The sequence below is a fragment of the Sciurus vulgaris genome (assembly GCF_902686455.1).
Source record: "Sciurus vulgaris genome assembly, chromosome: 8".
NCBI lineage: Eukaryota > Metazoa > Chordata > Mammalia > Rodentia > Sciuridae > Sciurus > Sciurus vulgaris.
In genome coordinates, this window is record NC_136468.1 from 82,493,461 (window position 1) to 82,507,086 (window position 13,626).

General features: G+C 34.7%; 1 protein-coding gene across 1 annotated transcript in view; it reads left to right on the forward strand.

Annotated features, from left to right (window-relative positions):
* Positions 1-13,626, forward strand: part of ABCB5 (ATP binding cassette subfamily B member 5) — a 123,180-nt gene that overhangs the window by 20,502 nt on the left and 89,052 nt on the right. Inside the window, exon 4 of the mRNA XM_079151121.1 lies at positions 476-530. Within this exon, the coding sequence (XP_079007247.1) occupies positions 476-530 (55 nt within the window). The remainder of the gene's footprint in view (positions 1-475; positions 531-13,626) is intronic.

The following is a 13,626-nucleotide window of genomic DNA, read 5'->3' on the forward strand; positions in this document are numbered from 1 at the left end:
TGTCCTGGTTATAACCCAACATATTTCAGTGAGTTTCCTTTCAGGGTTTTCCATGACTCCTACTTCTAGAACTTCCACATGTGTTCTTGCTTTTCTTGGACTTTCTAAATCATTCCCTGTGGTGCATCATATTTAATTCTAAATGCATGATCTAAAGTAGGAACAGGGAGTTCTATTACTATTGCTTTCTTGACTGTTGCCTGATTAAAGGAGTACTAAAGAATTCTTCCCGAATATGAGCTACATTCTTAGTGTTTCCTTGTATTTTTACACATTGCATGAATATTTTTTGAGAACAGAGATAATTACTTCAACTATTAGTTTGAAGAATAGAATATAAGATTATCATAGACCTGTGTTAGGCATTAAGTCCATTTTCTCTAGAAAGCTCTATGTTTAGTTTGGAGGAATATCTATGAAATAGTGTGGCCAATTGCAAATTAATTTCTTTTAAAATCTTAATCTTTTTTTACAGCAAATTCTCAGAACTGTACTCAGTCTCAAGAGAAGCTGAATGAAGAAGTGACTATGTAAGTCCAAATGAAGTGTTAATACTCTTTCCTTGTTGCTCTATTCAATACTTACAACAAAAAAAATGGAAAAATCGGTCTGATTACTAATATTACATATAAGCAATTAAAGTAAGTATGTTCTTTTCCTTCATTAGGTATACATAACATAATTAATAAATAATTCTTCCTTTATTTCAAAGGTATATAGATCATATGCTTTGATGTGTCTTTGAGAAAATTGTCATCAGTAGAAAAGTTAGAAAAACTTGCTTTTTTTTTTTTTTTTTGTGGTGCTGGGAATTGAACCCAGGGCCTTGTGCTTGTGAGGCAAGCACTCTACCAACTGTGCTCTACCAAGCACTCTATCATCCCCAGTCTGAAAATTTGCATTTTTATACCAGTTTTGCCTCCTGAAATGAAAGGATCATGTCCTAGAGGATAAAGGGCTTGTTTTTCCTTTTATAAAAAATTATTTTCTTCCCAAGCCTTGTAGGAAATGCTATCTCTATAAATTGAAAAGATTTCTATATATTTAAAAATTGAAAAGATATGTAATAGTAATATTTATGTAATAAATAGTAAAAAAAAAAAAAAGTAAGAAGTAAGGCTTTATTCAGACCAATTTTAGAAACTAATTTTTTAGGTTATTAGAGTAAAGTTGTATCCAGAATAAAAATAGTAAAGTCTGAATAAAAATAACTTAAAAGGACATTCTGGTTTTGTAACTTTATGCTTCTGATAGTGAACTTTTCTTCCTCTGTCCAACACTAGTCTGGTTGGAAAGATGCTACTTTACTGAGCATATTCACTGGAATTTGTAGAGTCTTACTGAAATGACAGAGTCTTTGCTACAGATACAAATGATCCCCACTCTCTTTCCCTGAAAGCGAAGCCTCCTTCTTGCCTAACCCCAATGAACCCCTATCATGTTGTAGCAACACCTTCTGGGCCTTAATTCTTAATCTGCACTGTTCAGCCTCCCACATGTGGCTACATAAATTAAGATTAATTCAAATTAGATAAAATTTAAAGCTCTATTCCTTATTCTCAGTCACATGTCAAATGCTCAATAACCACACCTGGTCTCCTGTCATACTGTAGATTTTTAAATGGTGCCATTGTCTATAATTGAGTCACAAGGGCTCTTTATAAATTCTCAGTACAAGTTCTTTGTCAGATACGTGAGTGGCAGATATTCTCCCAGTTTCTGACTAGTCATTTCATTTAGTTTTGGGATTTAGAGAGATTAAATGAGATTATCTTCTGATTTTCAAATTTATGATGTGAACTCCAACTTGATACTTATTTGAATTTTTTTTATAATTTGTTCTTTTTAGTTATATATGACAGTAGAATAGTTTTTGACATATCATACATACATGGCACATGACTTCCCATTCTTGTGGTTGTACATGATGTGGAGTTACACTGGTCTTGTGTTCATATATGATCATAAGAAAGTTAACTCCAATTCATTCTATGGTCTTTCCCATTCCCATCCCCCTCTCCAGCCCCTATAGCCCCTGTCCAATCTAGTGAATGTCCACTTTTCCCTTCACTCTCTACTCAACTTCTGTAAATCAGCATCCATATATCAGAGAGAATGTTTGACTTTTGGATTTTGGTAATTGACATATTTCACATAGAATAATAGCCTCCAGTCCATCCATTTACTGACAAATGCCATAATTTCCTTTTTCTTTATGACTGAGTAATACTCTATTGTGTATATGTACCACATTTTCTTTATCCATTCACAGGCTGAAGGACGCCTATGTTGGTTCCATAGCTTAGCTATTGTAAATTGAGCTGCTCTGAATATTGATGTGACCATATTACTATTGTATGCTGAGTTTAAGTCCTTTGGTTATATCATAGGAGTGGGATAATTGGGTCAAATGGTGATTCCTGAGGAATTGCCATACTGCTTTCCAAAGTGGTTGCACCGCTTTACTGTCCCACCAGCTATGTATGAGTACCTTTTTCCCCACATCCTCGCCAACATTTATTCTTACTTGTATTCTTGATAATTGCCATTCTGACTGGAGTAAGATGAAATCTCAGTGTAGTTTTAATTTGTATTTCTCTAAAGCTAGTAATGTTGAACATTTTTTCATATATTTGTTGACCATTCGTATTTCTTTTTCTGGGAAGAGTCTGTTCAGTTCCTTTGCCCATTTATTGATTAGGTTAATTTTTTTTTGTTTTGTTTTTGTTTCTTTATGTACCCTGAAGATTAATGCTCTATCTGAAGGGCAAGTAGCAAAGATTTTCTCCCATCCTGTAGGCTCTTTGTTTATGTATTCGATTGTTTCCTTTGCTGTGAAGAAGCTTTTTAGTTTGATACCATCCCATTTGTTGATTCTTGATATTACTTCTTGCGCTTTAGAAGTTGTGTTGAGGAATTTGGTTCCTACGACAACATGATGGAGATTTGAATCTACTTTTTCTTCTAGTAGGTACAGGGGCTCTGTAATGCCAAGGTCTTTGATCCACTTAGAATTGAGTTTTGTGCAGGGTGAGAGATAGGGGTCTAATTTCATTTTGTTACATATGGATTTCCAGTTTTCCCAGCACCGTTTGTTGAAGAGGCCTTTTTCTAGTATGAGATAACTGTATTTATGTGAATTTGTCTCTGTGTCTTCTATTCTGTTCCTTTAGTCTTTATGTCTGCTTTGGTTTTAATACCATGCTGTTTTTGTTATTATAGCTCTGTAGTATAATTTAAGGTTTGGTATTGTGATGCTTCCTGCTTCACTTTTCTTGCTAAGAATTGCTTTGGCTCTTTTGGGCCTCTTGATTTTTCTAACTGAAGTTTATGACTGCTTTTTCTGTTTCTGTGAAGACCATCATTGGAATTTTAATAGGAATTGCATTAAATCTTTATAGCACTTTTGGTAGTATGGCCATTTTGACAATGTTAATTCTGTCTAAGAACTTCAGAGATCTTTCCATCTTGTAAAGTCTTCTCATATTTCTTTCTTTAGTATTCTATAGTTTTCACTATAGAGGTCTTTCACCTCTTTTGTTAGATTGATTCCCAAGTTTTATTTTCTTTGAGGCTACTGTGAATGGCATAATTTTTCTAATTTCTCTTTCATTTGATTCATCACTGATGTATAAGAATGTAATTGATTTATGGGTGCTAATTTTTTATCCTGCTACTTTGCTGAATTCATTTATAAATTCTAGAAGCCCTCTGGTGGAATTTTTTGGGTCTTCTAAATATAGAATCATATTGTCAGGAAACAGGGATAGTTTGAGTTCTCTTTTCCTATTTGTATCCCTTTAATTTCTTTCTTCTGTCTAATTGCTCTGGCGAGCGTATCCAGGACTACGATGAATAAAAGTGGTGAAAGAGGGCATCTCTGACTATTCTAGTTTTTAGGGGGAATGCTTTCCATTTTTCTGCATTTAGAGTGAGATTGACCTTGGGTTTAGCATATATAGCTTTCACAATGTTGAGGCAGTTCCTACTATTCCTAGATTTTCTAGTGTTTTGAGTATGAAGAGGTGCTGTATTTTGTCAAATGCTTTTTCTACATCTATTAAGATAATCATGTGATTCTTCACTTTAATTTTATTATGTTTATTGATTTCCATATGTTGAACCAACCATGCATCCCTGGGATGAACCCTACTTGATCATAATGCACTATCTTTTTAATATGTTTTTGTATGTGATTTGGCAATATTTTATTAAGAATTTTTGCATCTATGTTCATCAGGAATATTAGTTTGAAATTTTCTTTCCTTGAGGTGTCTCTGTCTGATTTTTGGTATCAGGGTGATACTAGCTTCATAGAATGAGTTTGGAAAGGTTACCTCCCTTCTATTTAGTGGAATAATTTGAGGAATATTAGTGTTAGTTCTTCCTCAAAGGTCTGGTAGAACTCAGCTGAGAATCCATCTGGTTCTGGCCCTTTTTTGTTGGTAGCTTTGATGGTGTCTTCAATTTCATTGCTTGAAATTGATCTGCCTAAATTTTCTATGTCTTCTTGATGCAGTTTGGGTCAGTCAAATGTCTCTAGAAATTTGTCTATGTCTTCAGGATTTTCTCTTTTATTAGAGAAAATAAATTTTCAAAATAATTTCTGATTATCATCTGTACTTCATTCGTGTCCATTGTGATATATCCTTTTTCATCATGAATTTTTGTAATTTGAGATTTCTCTCTCTTTCTCTTTGTTAACTTGGCTAAGGTTTATCAATTTTATTGATATTTTTAGAAGAACCAACTTTTTGTTTTGTGGATTTTTTGATATTTTTTGGTTTAAATTTCATTGATTTCAGCTCTGATTTTAATTATTTCCTATGTTCTATTACTTTTGATGCTGATTTGTTATTTTTTCAGGGCTTCAAGAGGTAATTTTAGGTTATATATCTGTTGACTTTCTATTCTTTTAATGAATGAGCTCAATGCAATGAGCTTTCTTCTTCACACTACCTTCATAGTGTCCCAGAGATTTTGATATATTTTATCAATATTCTCATACTTCTAAGTACTTTTTTATTTTATCCCTGATTTCTTCTACTATCCATTCATCATTCTATAGTATTTTATTTAGTCTCCATTTATCCCAATCAATTTTAAATCTGGCCTTTTCAGGTTATCCCATATTTCTTGGAAGTTCTGTTCATGGTTTCTTAACATGTTTTCTCCGTGGTCAACTTTGTTTTCAAGATTATATATTTTGTCTTCATTGCCTGAAACTCTGTCTTCCAAGTGATCTAGTCTGTTGGTTATGCTGTCAATTGAATTTTCAATTTGGTTTACTGATTCCTTCATTTCAAGGATTTCTGCCTTTTTTTCAGAATCTCTCTTTATTGAAGTGATCTTGTACTTCCTGCATTTTCTCTCTGATTTCACTCCTTATATTGTCTTTTACTTCACAGATCAGTTTAACCCTGTTGTGGTTTGGATGTGAGGTGTCCCCCAAAATCCCATGTGAGAGATAATGAAAGAGGGTTCAGCTGGGTGTGGTGGCACATGTCTGTAATCCCAGCAACTCAGGAGGCTGAGATAGGAGGATTGAGAGTGGTGAAAGAGGGCATCCCTGACTATTCTAGTTTTTAGGGGGAATGCTTTCCATTTTTCTGCATTTAGCATGATATTGGCCTTGGGTTTAGCATATATAGCTTTAGTGAGGCACTAAGCAACTCAGTGAGACCCTGTCTCTAAATAAAATACAAGATAGAGTGCCCCTGAGTTCAATCCTCAGTACCAAAAAATAATAATAATAATAAAATAAAATAAGATTTAGAGGAGAAATGATTGGGTTGTGAGAGTCTTATGATCCCTGATGGGATTAACTAAGTGGTAACTGAAGCAGTAGGCTGTTGTTGGAGGTGGTGGGAATTGTGGTGTGGCTTTGGGGTATATATTTTTATCTGGCAAGTGGAGACCTCTCTCTCTGCTTTCTGATTACTATGTGAGCTGCTTCCCTCTGCCATACTCTTTCACCATGATTATCACCCTCACCTTGAGCCCTGAGGAATGGAGCCGGCCTTCTATGTACTAAGACCTCTGAAACCCTGAACCTTCAAATAAACTTTTCCTTCTGTACAATTGTGCTGGTCAGTTCCTTTTAGTCAAGGCAGTGAAAAAGCTGACTAAAACAACTATGTACATTCTAAATTCATTCTCTGACATTTCTTTCACTGTGGTGTCAATGGACTGTTATTGAAGTATCTTGGTTCGTTTGGGGTAATCTGTTCCCTTGCTTTTTCATGTTGTTTGTTTGTCTACCCATCTAACAATATGAGTCTGAGACAGTAGAGTTTCTACCCTGTGGACTTATAGTGTCCCTGAAGGTTTCCAATACCTCACTGTTTAGGAGGAAACAAATATTAACAACAATTCAAACAATGTACATCTACTATGCTGATTATCACAATAAATAGAAACGATATGATCACTTATTGCCTACAATTAAAACAAGAAGTTTAAAAAAAGATATGAGAATTCAGAATATATAATAGACCTATTTACTTCCTGAAAAAGTACTTAAGGTTATATTCTAGTTGATGGAGGCATGTGAAGATAAAGAACTTAATCATGAGGGGGTTATCCAAGAATGATCCTTATGGTAAGCATTTATATTAGTTAAAATGCTGTAAAATCTAGATAATTCTTGTTAACATGGCTATAGAGTAGAACAGAAGTAAAAAATTCATTTCAAAAGTGAAAAAAAGCCAAATGGAAATTGGCTGTAATACCTGATTTTATTCCTGGTTTAAAAAAAAATGGGGTTAAGGAAGAGTAAAAGTATTTAAAAAGCATCCCAGATTACTCACCTGACAGGGAGAAGTGAAATGATATTTTATTTTTGACACTGATTATAAGAAAAACAAAGTTCGAAAATTATTTCTTAAAACTTAGGAGGGCCACCAAAAGAGCTTAAAATATGTTTTCTACTATCCAACCTATTGGGATAGGGATAACCAAAGAAAATAATCCATGGTCTCTTTAGTAAATAGAAATTTAAAAAAAAATTATAAAGCAAATAAAATAAGATAAAAATATCAGGAAAAGTTAGGAATTCCCATAAGCAGAAATAATAAAGCTAAGTGATGACATGAAGCCTGAAAACATAATTCATAACAATAAGTGAAAGGGTCAGTGCTCCCTTTAATATGCAGAGAATCTCAACTTAGGTCAAATAATAAATGGTAGCTATAGGCTGTTTGTACAACATAAATTGAGTACACAATAATTGACAGGGAAAGATTTAAAATAAACAGTTGGGTGAAACATATCAGGATAAGATGTACAAAATGCAGTAGTGATAATAGTAATACTACAACAACAGAATTTGAAGCCCAAAGAGAATTATGTAATATTGATAAAACAAAACCAAAGAGATAATTCCAGATAATTGAATATCAAAATATTTAAAGTAAAAGCACTAGAAAACAGAGAGAGAAAAACAACAAAGAGTATGGAAGGATGACAACATAGTTTCCTCAGAACTTGGCAGAGGAGGTAGGCAAAAAACGAATGAGGGCATAGGGTATGTGGATAAGGAATTAATAAGGAATTATTTAATAAAAATGAGTCTTAACTTCTAAGCCTATGAACAGATCACACATTTCAGGTCATGGCTGGCTAAAATTTCTTTTAACTTATTTCCTTTTAAAATGGTGATAAAAATTAAAACTAAAGTCCACTAAGTATTGAAAATCTGTATTTATGTAGAACATATCTACTGACTACCATAAAATAATGACAAGTAACAGTGACAAAGGCCATTATAATTACAAAGGTTTAAAGTTAGGCAGACCTGAGGTTTTAGAAACTAAAAACTACTCAACTTAATAATTGTTGCGTCAGAGAAGAAATATGGGTTACCTGTAAAGTAACAAAAATGAAAACAGTTTACACAGAAGCCTATGGGGTGAAGTTAAAACTGTACAAAAGGGAAAATTCATCAACTAAATCTTTTTATTTTCAAATTAAAATAAAATACTTTATCCAAATATTTTAAACAGCAGCAAAAAGAAACTAAACATGAAATAAGAAAAGAAAAAAAAATCCTAGAGGAGCTATTCTTGAATTAGAATAGCAGCAGGGAGATCTAAAAGTCTAACACCAAAAGAAGTATACTATAAGTATACTAAATTATATATTAGAAAGTAAATTATAAAACTTGAAAACATAACATGTGGCATAACATCAAAGATAACATTCTATACTGGTTTTAAATACTTCGATTATAAGGATGATTTAGTAGCAAGATATTAATCACTGAAATTGCCTTCAAAATAGAGAACTAATAGTCTTTGAAGAAATATTCAGGAAAAAATTGCTGAAGTATTACCTTCCCAAAAAATGCTCTTGACTTAATGCTGTGATTCGGTTGATCAAACATCAAGAAATACATAATTTAAAGAGGGAACTGAAACATTTCCAATCACATGAAAAAGATAAAAAACTTTCCAAATTATTTTATGAAACCAACAAAACCCTAATAATGATAGCAAATAATGATTTAATTTGTTTTATGAAATGAAAAGGAAAATCCTTAAATTCAATGCCATCAAATCATATCCTTTGCTATTAAGAAAAGGATACTATATCATGTGAAGTTAAGTATTAAGAATGCAAGAATAATTTTATGTTAGGAATTTTATTAATATAATCCAGGGATGAGTGAGGCAGAGAAAATTTCCATAGGTGCCCTTAAGACATTTGATAAACTAAAAACAGTCAAAAATTTCTTGGTAAAAATGTTAATAAAAATTAATATAATAGAATCATTTATCTCAAACTAATAGTTCAATATTATATGTCATGGTGAAAGACAAAAGAAATTCCCACTAGAGTTAGAGCAGTCTAAGGACCCTCTAATACAACTATCATCTAACAAAGTTCTGTATATTCTAACTACACAATGGTAAAGAATGGATTAAAATGTTCTATTATAGCTGTAAAATGAAATATCATGCATCTGTGGTTCTTGAGTGGGATGATTTTGTCCCCCACAGGATATATGGCAATGTCTGGAAACATTCGGTTGTGAAGATGGGATGGTGGGGTGAGGCAGGGTCACTCTTGACACCTGGTCCCTTAAGGTCAAGGCCAGGCATGATGCTAGACATCCTACATCACCCAGGACAGGTCCCCATCACAAAGAATGCCTGCTGAGTGGCTTCCCTGAGTAGCCTTAACATCTGCAATTCAACTTGTCCAAACTTAGCTCTTATTATGTTGGGAGAAATCCTAACTCTTGGCTGGCAGCAGTGAACGTCTCAAGTGTAGAAAAGGAAAGCCTTCACACATTCATGACCATCAGGAAGACCTACAGAGAGGAGCATTCCTCTCTGGCCACTTAGGAAAGTAAACAACTGCCCCCGAATTGACCTAGTGTTACCAAGGGGCCTGGTGGTCTGATCCCCCCATGGCACATTGTGATTGGGCAAAAAAGTCCATAAAATATATGGTTTTTCCTGCAATAAACGAGTTTGCGGGCTGCTCGCCACAAGCCTGCTTCTACCCAACTCCTGGAGTCTGGGTCTTGACTCTGCAGCCCTTCCCTGCATCTGAGCTAGCCTGGCACCCCTACATCACTATATGCCACTTACCACACAAAATACTTGATTTGTTTATTTGATCCTCACAAAACCTCAATAAATTAAGTGCTATGGATTTATGTAACTTATTCAATGTCACACAGATATTAATGAGAGAGATGGGATTTGAATCCAGGAAATCTGATTGCTTTTTTTTTTTTTTTAATTGTGCTTGTGTGCTGACATTAAGTGACTAAAGTGGGATTCACACACACACACACACACACACACACCATGACCCATCCCAATGTCATAAAATACCATACATATATAATTAAATAAAAGTAAATATATCTTGTTTGTTTACTGGTTAAAAAAAAAAAACAAGTTTGCAAAAGGGTTTACAATTTTTTATGTTGGACGGGGAAAGAATAGAAGTGATATAGGATGTGATGATTATGAAGGAAAATGAGAAGATAGGAGTAAAAAATTAAAGTAAGAGTGTAAGATAGAACAATAGAGATTGGTTGTTAGTGGAAGAAAAGAGAAAGAGAATCAAGGGGAAACAGGTAAGAGAAAAAATATATATATTGTGAAAATTAAAAAAAAAAGAATAAGAAGCAAAACTAAAATATACTAATCAGACTTCCTAGTCTTCAAAAAAACTGATCCATGAAAAACAACTGGCTTCAAAAATGCTAGAAATAAGAAAAAAAAAAAAAAACAATTATGAGTATGTATAAATGTCCATGTACCATTAAGGTCACAATTAAACAGAAAATTTTAAAAGGGGAGAAAAAGAAAAAAGAGAGAGAAAAATAAATGTCAATGAAAAGTTAAAAAATTCTTTTTGTTGGGAGTTCCACAGATTCTCTGCTTCTCTTCTCAGTATTTTTAGGTGGGGTTGTCTGGAGCATGATGCTCCACCCTCTGGATTGTTGGAGTGGGAGAGGTAATCCCGAAGGTGGAACTCCTGGAGGCAGGGTTTAGGTTTAAGCAGGTTTCAGGCTCTTCACTGAATGCCAGTTGGTCTACAGATTTTAAATCAGCACACCTCCAGGGCCGAGTAATTGCCAGTCCACATTGGAAAACCCCAGGGATCCTCCCTGTATTCCACTTGTCTCATGGAGGAACCAATTCTTAGTTCCCTACATCACCTGCATCCCCCACATTTCCTGGTTCAGTCTCCAAATTCAATCTCTCCCTGTCCCTGCCTTTCTGGATTCCTAGACAAACGCATCTGTCCCAGCTGGTCCTGCAAGCAGCTAGAATGGAGGGGTAGGGGGACAGCCAGGTGGGTTTTCATAACCAGTTGTCTCCTGTGTAAACCTCTCTCCACATTTGATTTTCTCCTGGTTGCTTAAGCACACTCTACGCCATGCAGTGTGTGTTTACTGGGCCTGTATTTCAGGCCAAACTTGGGTTTGCTAAGAATTGGCTTCCTCAGATACGACCCCCATGCTGTGGATGTAAAATGGTTCCTTCCTTGCATGCCACCTGGAGAGATGGCCACTTCTTTCCCACACAAGGATATTGTGCACGGTGCCTCTTAGTTTAGTGGGGCAATGTCCTTCATCTTTAAACACTCTGTACCCACCTCAGGCCTCCTAAAAATATGGGTTACTCTAATTCCCCTATCCCTTCACTTTGTGGAGGGACTTCTCTGACTGTTGCTTCTGGCCTGGCCACAGCAGTGACTGTGCTGCTGGGGATTTCTCACTTATTTTATTATATCCAATCCTCTGAGTTTCTGATCTGCTTTGAATATCCAGTACTAATTCCCAGTGAAGTCCCTCTCTTTTTGTGTTGTTCACCCACCTTGCAGAGAAGTTGCCTGTCTGCTTTCTTGGGTTCATGCAAGTGACCTCCAGTCCGCCATTTTGAAAGCCTCCTTTTTCATTTTCTTAAAGGTTTCTTTTGGGGCACAAAATTTTTAAATTTTGATGAATTCTAATTCATCAGGTTATGGATTTGCTTTGGAATTTAAAAATACTTTGCCTAACCCAGAGTTATGAAGATTTTCTATTGCTCTCTTCTAGAAGTTACACGTTACACTTGTGATGTGTTTCAAGTTAATTTTTGTGAAAGGTGTGAAGTAGGGGTCTAACTTCATCTTTTTCATATGCAACTATCCAGTTGTCTCAGCACCATTTTTTGAAAAAGCTATTCCTTCTCCACCAAATTGCCTTGGTACCTTTGCTTAAAATCAGCCGTCCATAAATGTAATGGCTAGTTTCTATTCTCTCATTTCTCTTGCCTTTATTGTTATGTCTATACTTATGCAGTACCACACTATTTTGATTACTATACTTTTAGAGTTTAAATAAATAAATAAAATCGGAAAGCATAAGTCCCCCAACTTTGTTCTTTTTGAACATTATTCTGGCTATTCTGAGTACCTTACCTTTATTTCTACAGACCTTTTAGAATCACCTTGTCAATGTTTACCAAAACAAAACAACAACAACAACTAAAAAAAAAAAAAACTGCTAGAATTTTTCACAGACATTGCATTGAATTTATAGATCAATTTAGAGAGAATTGTTATTTTGACAATATTAAGTCTTCCATTCCATGAACATGGATTATCTCCTCATTGATTTAGATCTTTTTAAGTTTTCATAGTAATGCATTATAGTTTTCCTTACACAAATCTTGTATTTCTTTTTATTTAATTTTAAAACCAATGTTCTTCAACAAGATGGTTTTTATTAAACCTGTAGTGTTCTTTACTGTCCTTGAATAGTGCCTCTTCTTAGAAAGTACTTATAGTTGATTCCTATTATTTGTTATAGTTATATTCTAGCAAACTCACTAGAAACATTGAATTTACAAACACTGAACTTATTGCTCTTAGGAGAAATACACGTTAGGTTCCTCTGAGCCTTTGGTCACAAATGTTTCATCAACTAACCAGTAAGTAACCTAATTTTATGTGTATCTCTGTTTAAGGACACCTTAGCCATTCAGTGAACTTGAACTTACAGTCAACAACACTGCAGTCTATGCTTGATGAAGCCTGTCTAACACACGTTTTCTCTATAGGGCGCCTCACATCCTTCATGCAGTTAGAAACACTAGACAGCACTACATCCTGATTCTTGTAGTTATTACAAACACAAAAACTACCAACAAAAAGCTCAAAATTAGAAAAGTCTGAACATTATCCTTATTGTTAGAAATAGATCATGAAAATTAGACTTTTTTTTTAAACAGGAGTACTAGAGCTAAAACAAGAAGGCAGAACATTACTTTGTGGGATCTGTTGGGAAGGTGCACTTCGGGCAAATGAGTTTTTTAAGATTTTTTACTTACAAATTAATTTTACTGTCTACTAGTAAATAAATAATCCTCAAATAATAAGCATCAGTTTGATTCCCTCTTGTGTCTTCTTGGTGCTTCACTCTCCCGGCTTCCAACCACTCATTGGTCACTTCTCAGCCATCTCTTTGGAGGCTCTTTCTCTTCATTCCAAACTCAACATGTTTGCAGGGTCCCTGAGATCAGTCCTTGGCCCTTTTCTCTTCTTTGAATTTCATTTCATTTTTCAAAAGTAACTTTCTTTACATCTCATTCTCCTTCTCCTTGGGTAGGAGAAGGCTCTTTGTTTTAAAAACTGCCTATAAGCTATCATTTTCAAATTTACCTCTCTAGTTTAAACCCTTCTCCAGTCCTTCTGACTCCCATTTTCAACTTAATTACCATTTTGAGGTTCAATAGGCATCTCAGACTTAGCATGTCCACACAGCCAGAATTCTTGAATTCTCTTTCCTTTTCCCAGTTTCCTAGATCTGTAAATGGCATCCCACTTGCCCTGCTGCCCAACCAAAACCTAAGGCGTTATCCCTGATTTCCCTCCTTTCTTCATTCCTTATAATCCTGTATATTGGCAATTATTTTTAGGATGAGTGTGTAGAACAAAAAAGTGCTTAATTATTACATCGTAATCTATAAAGCACTAAGAAACCTAAATATCTTGTGTCATAGCAAATGAACAGAGCAATTCAACATCCAGGGTCAATCAAGCACCTAAAGATTAGACTCCCATGGTGAACAGGACCTCATCATGGTATAGAGTGGACCAGCTATAACAGCTTTTCAA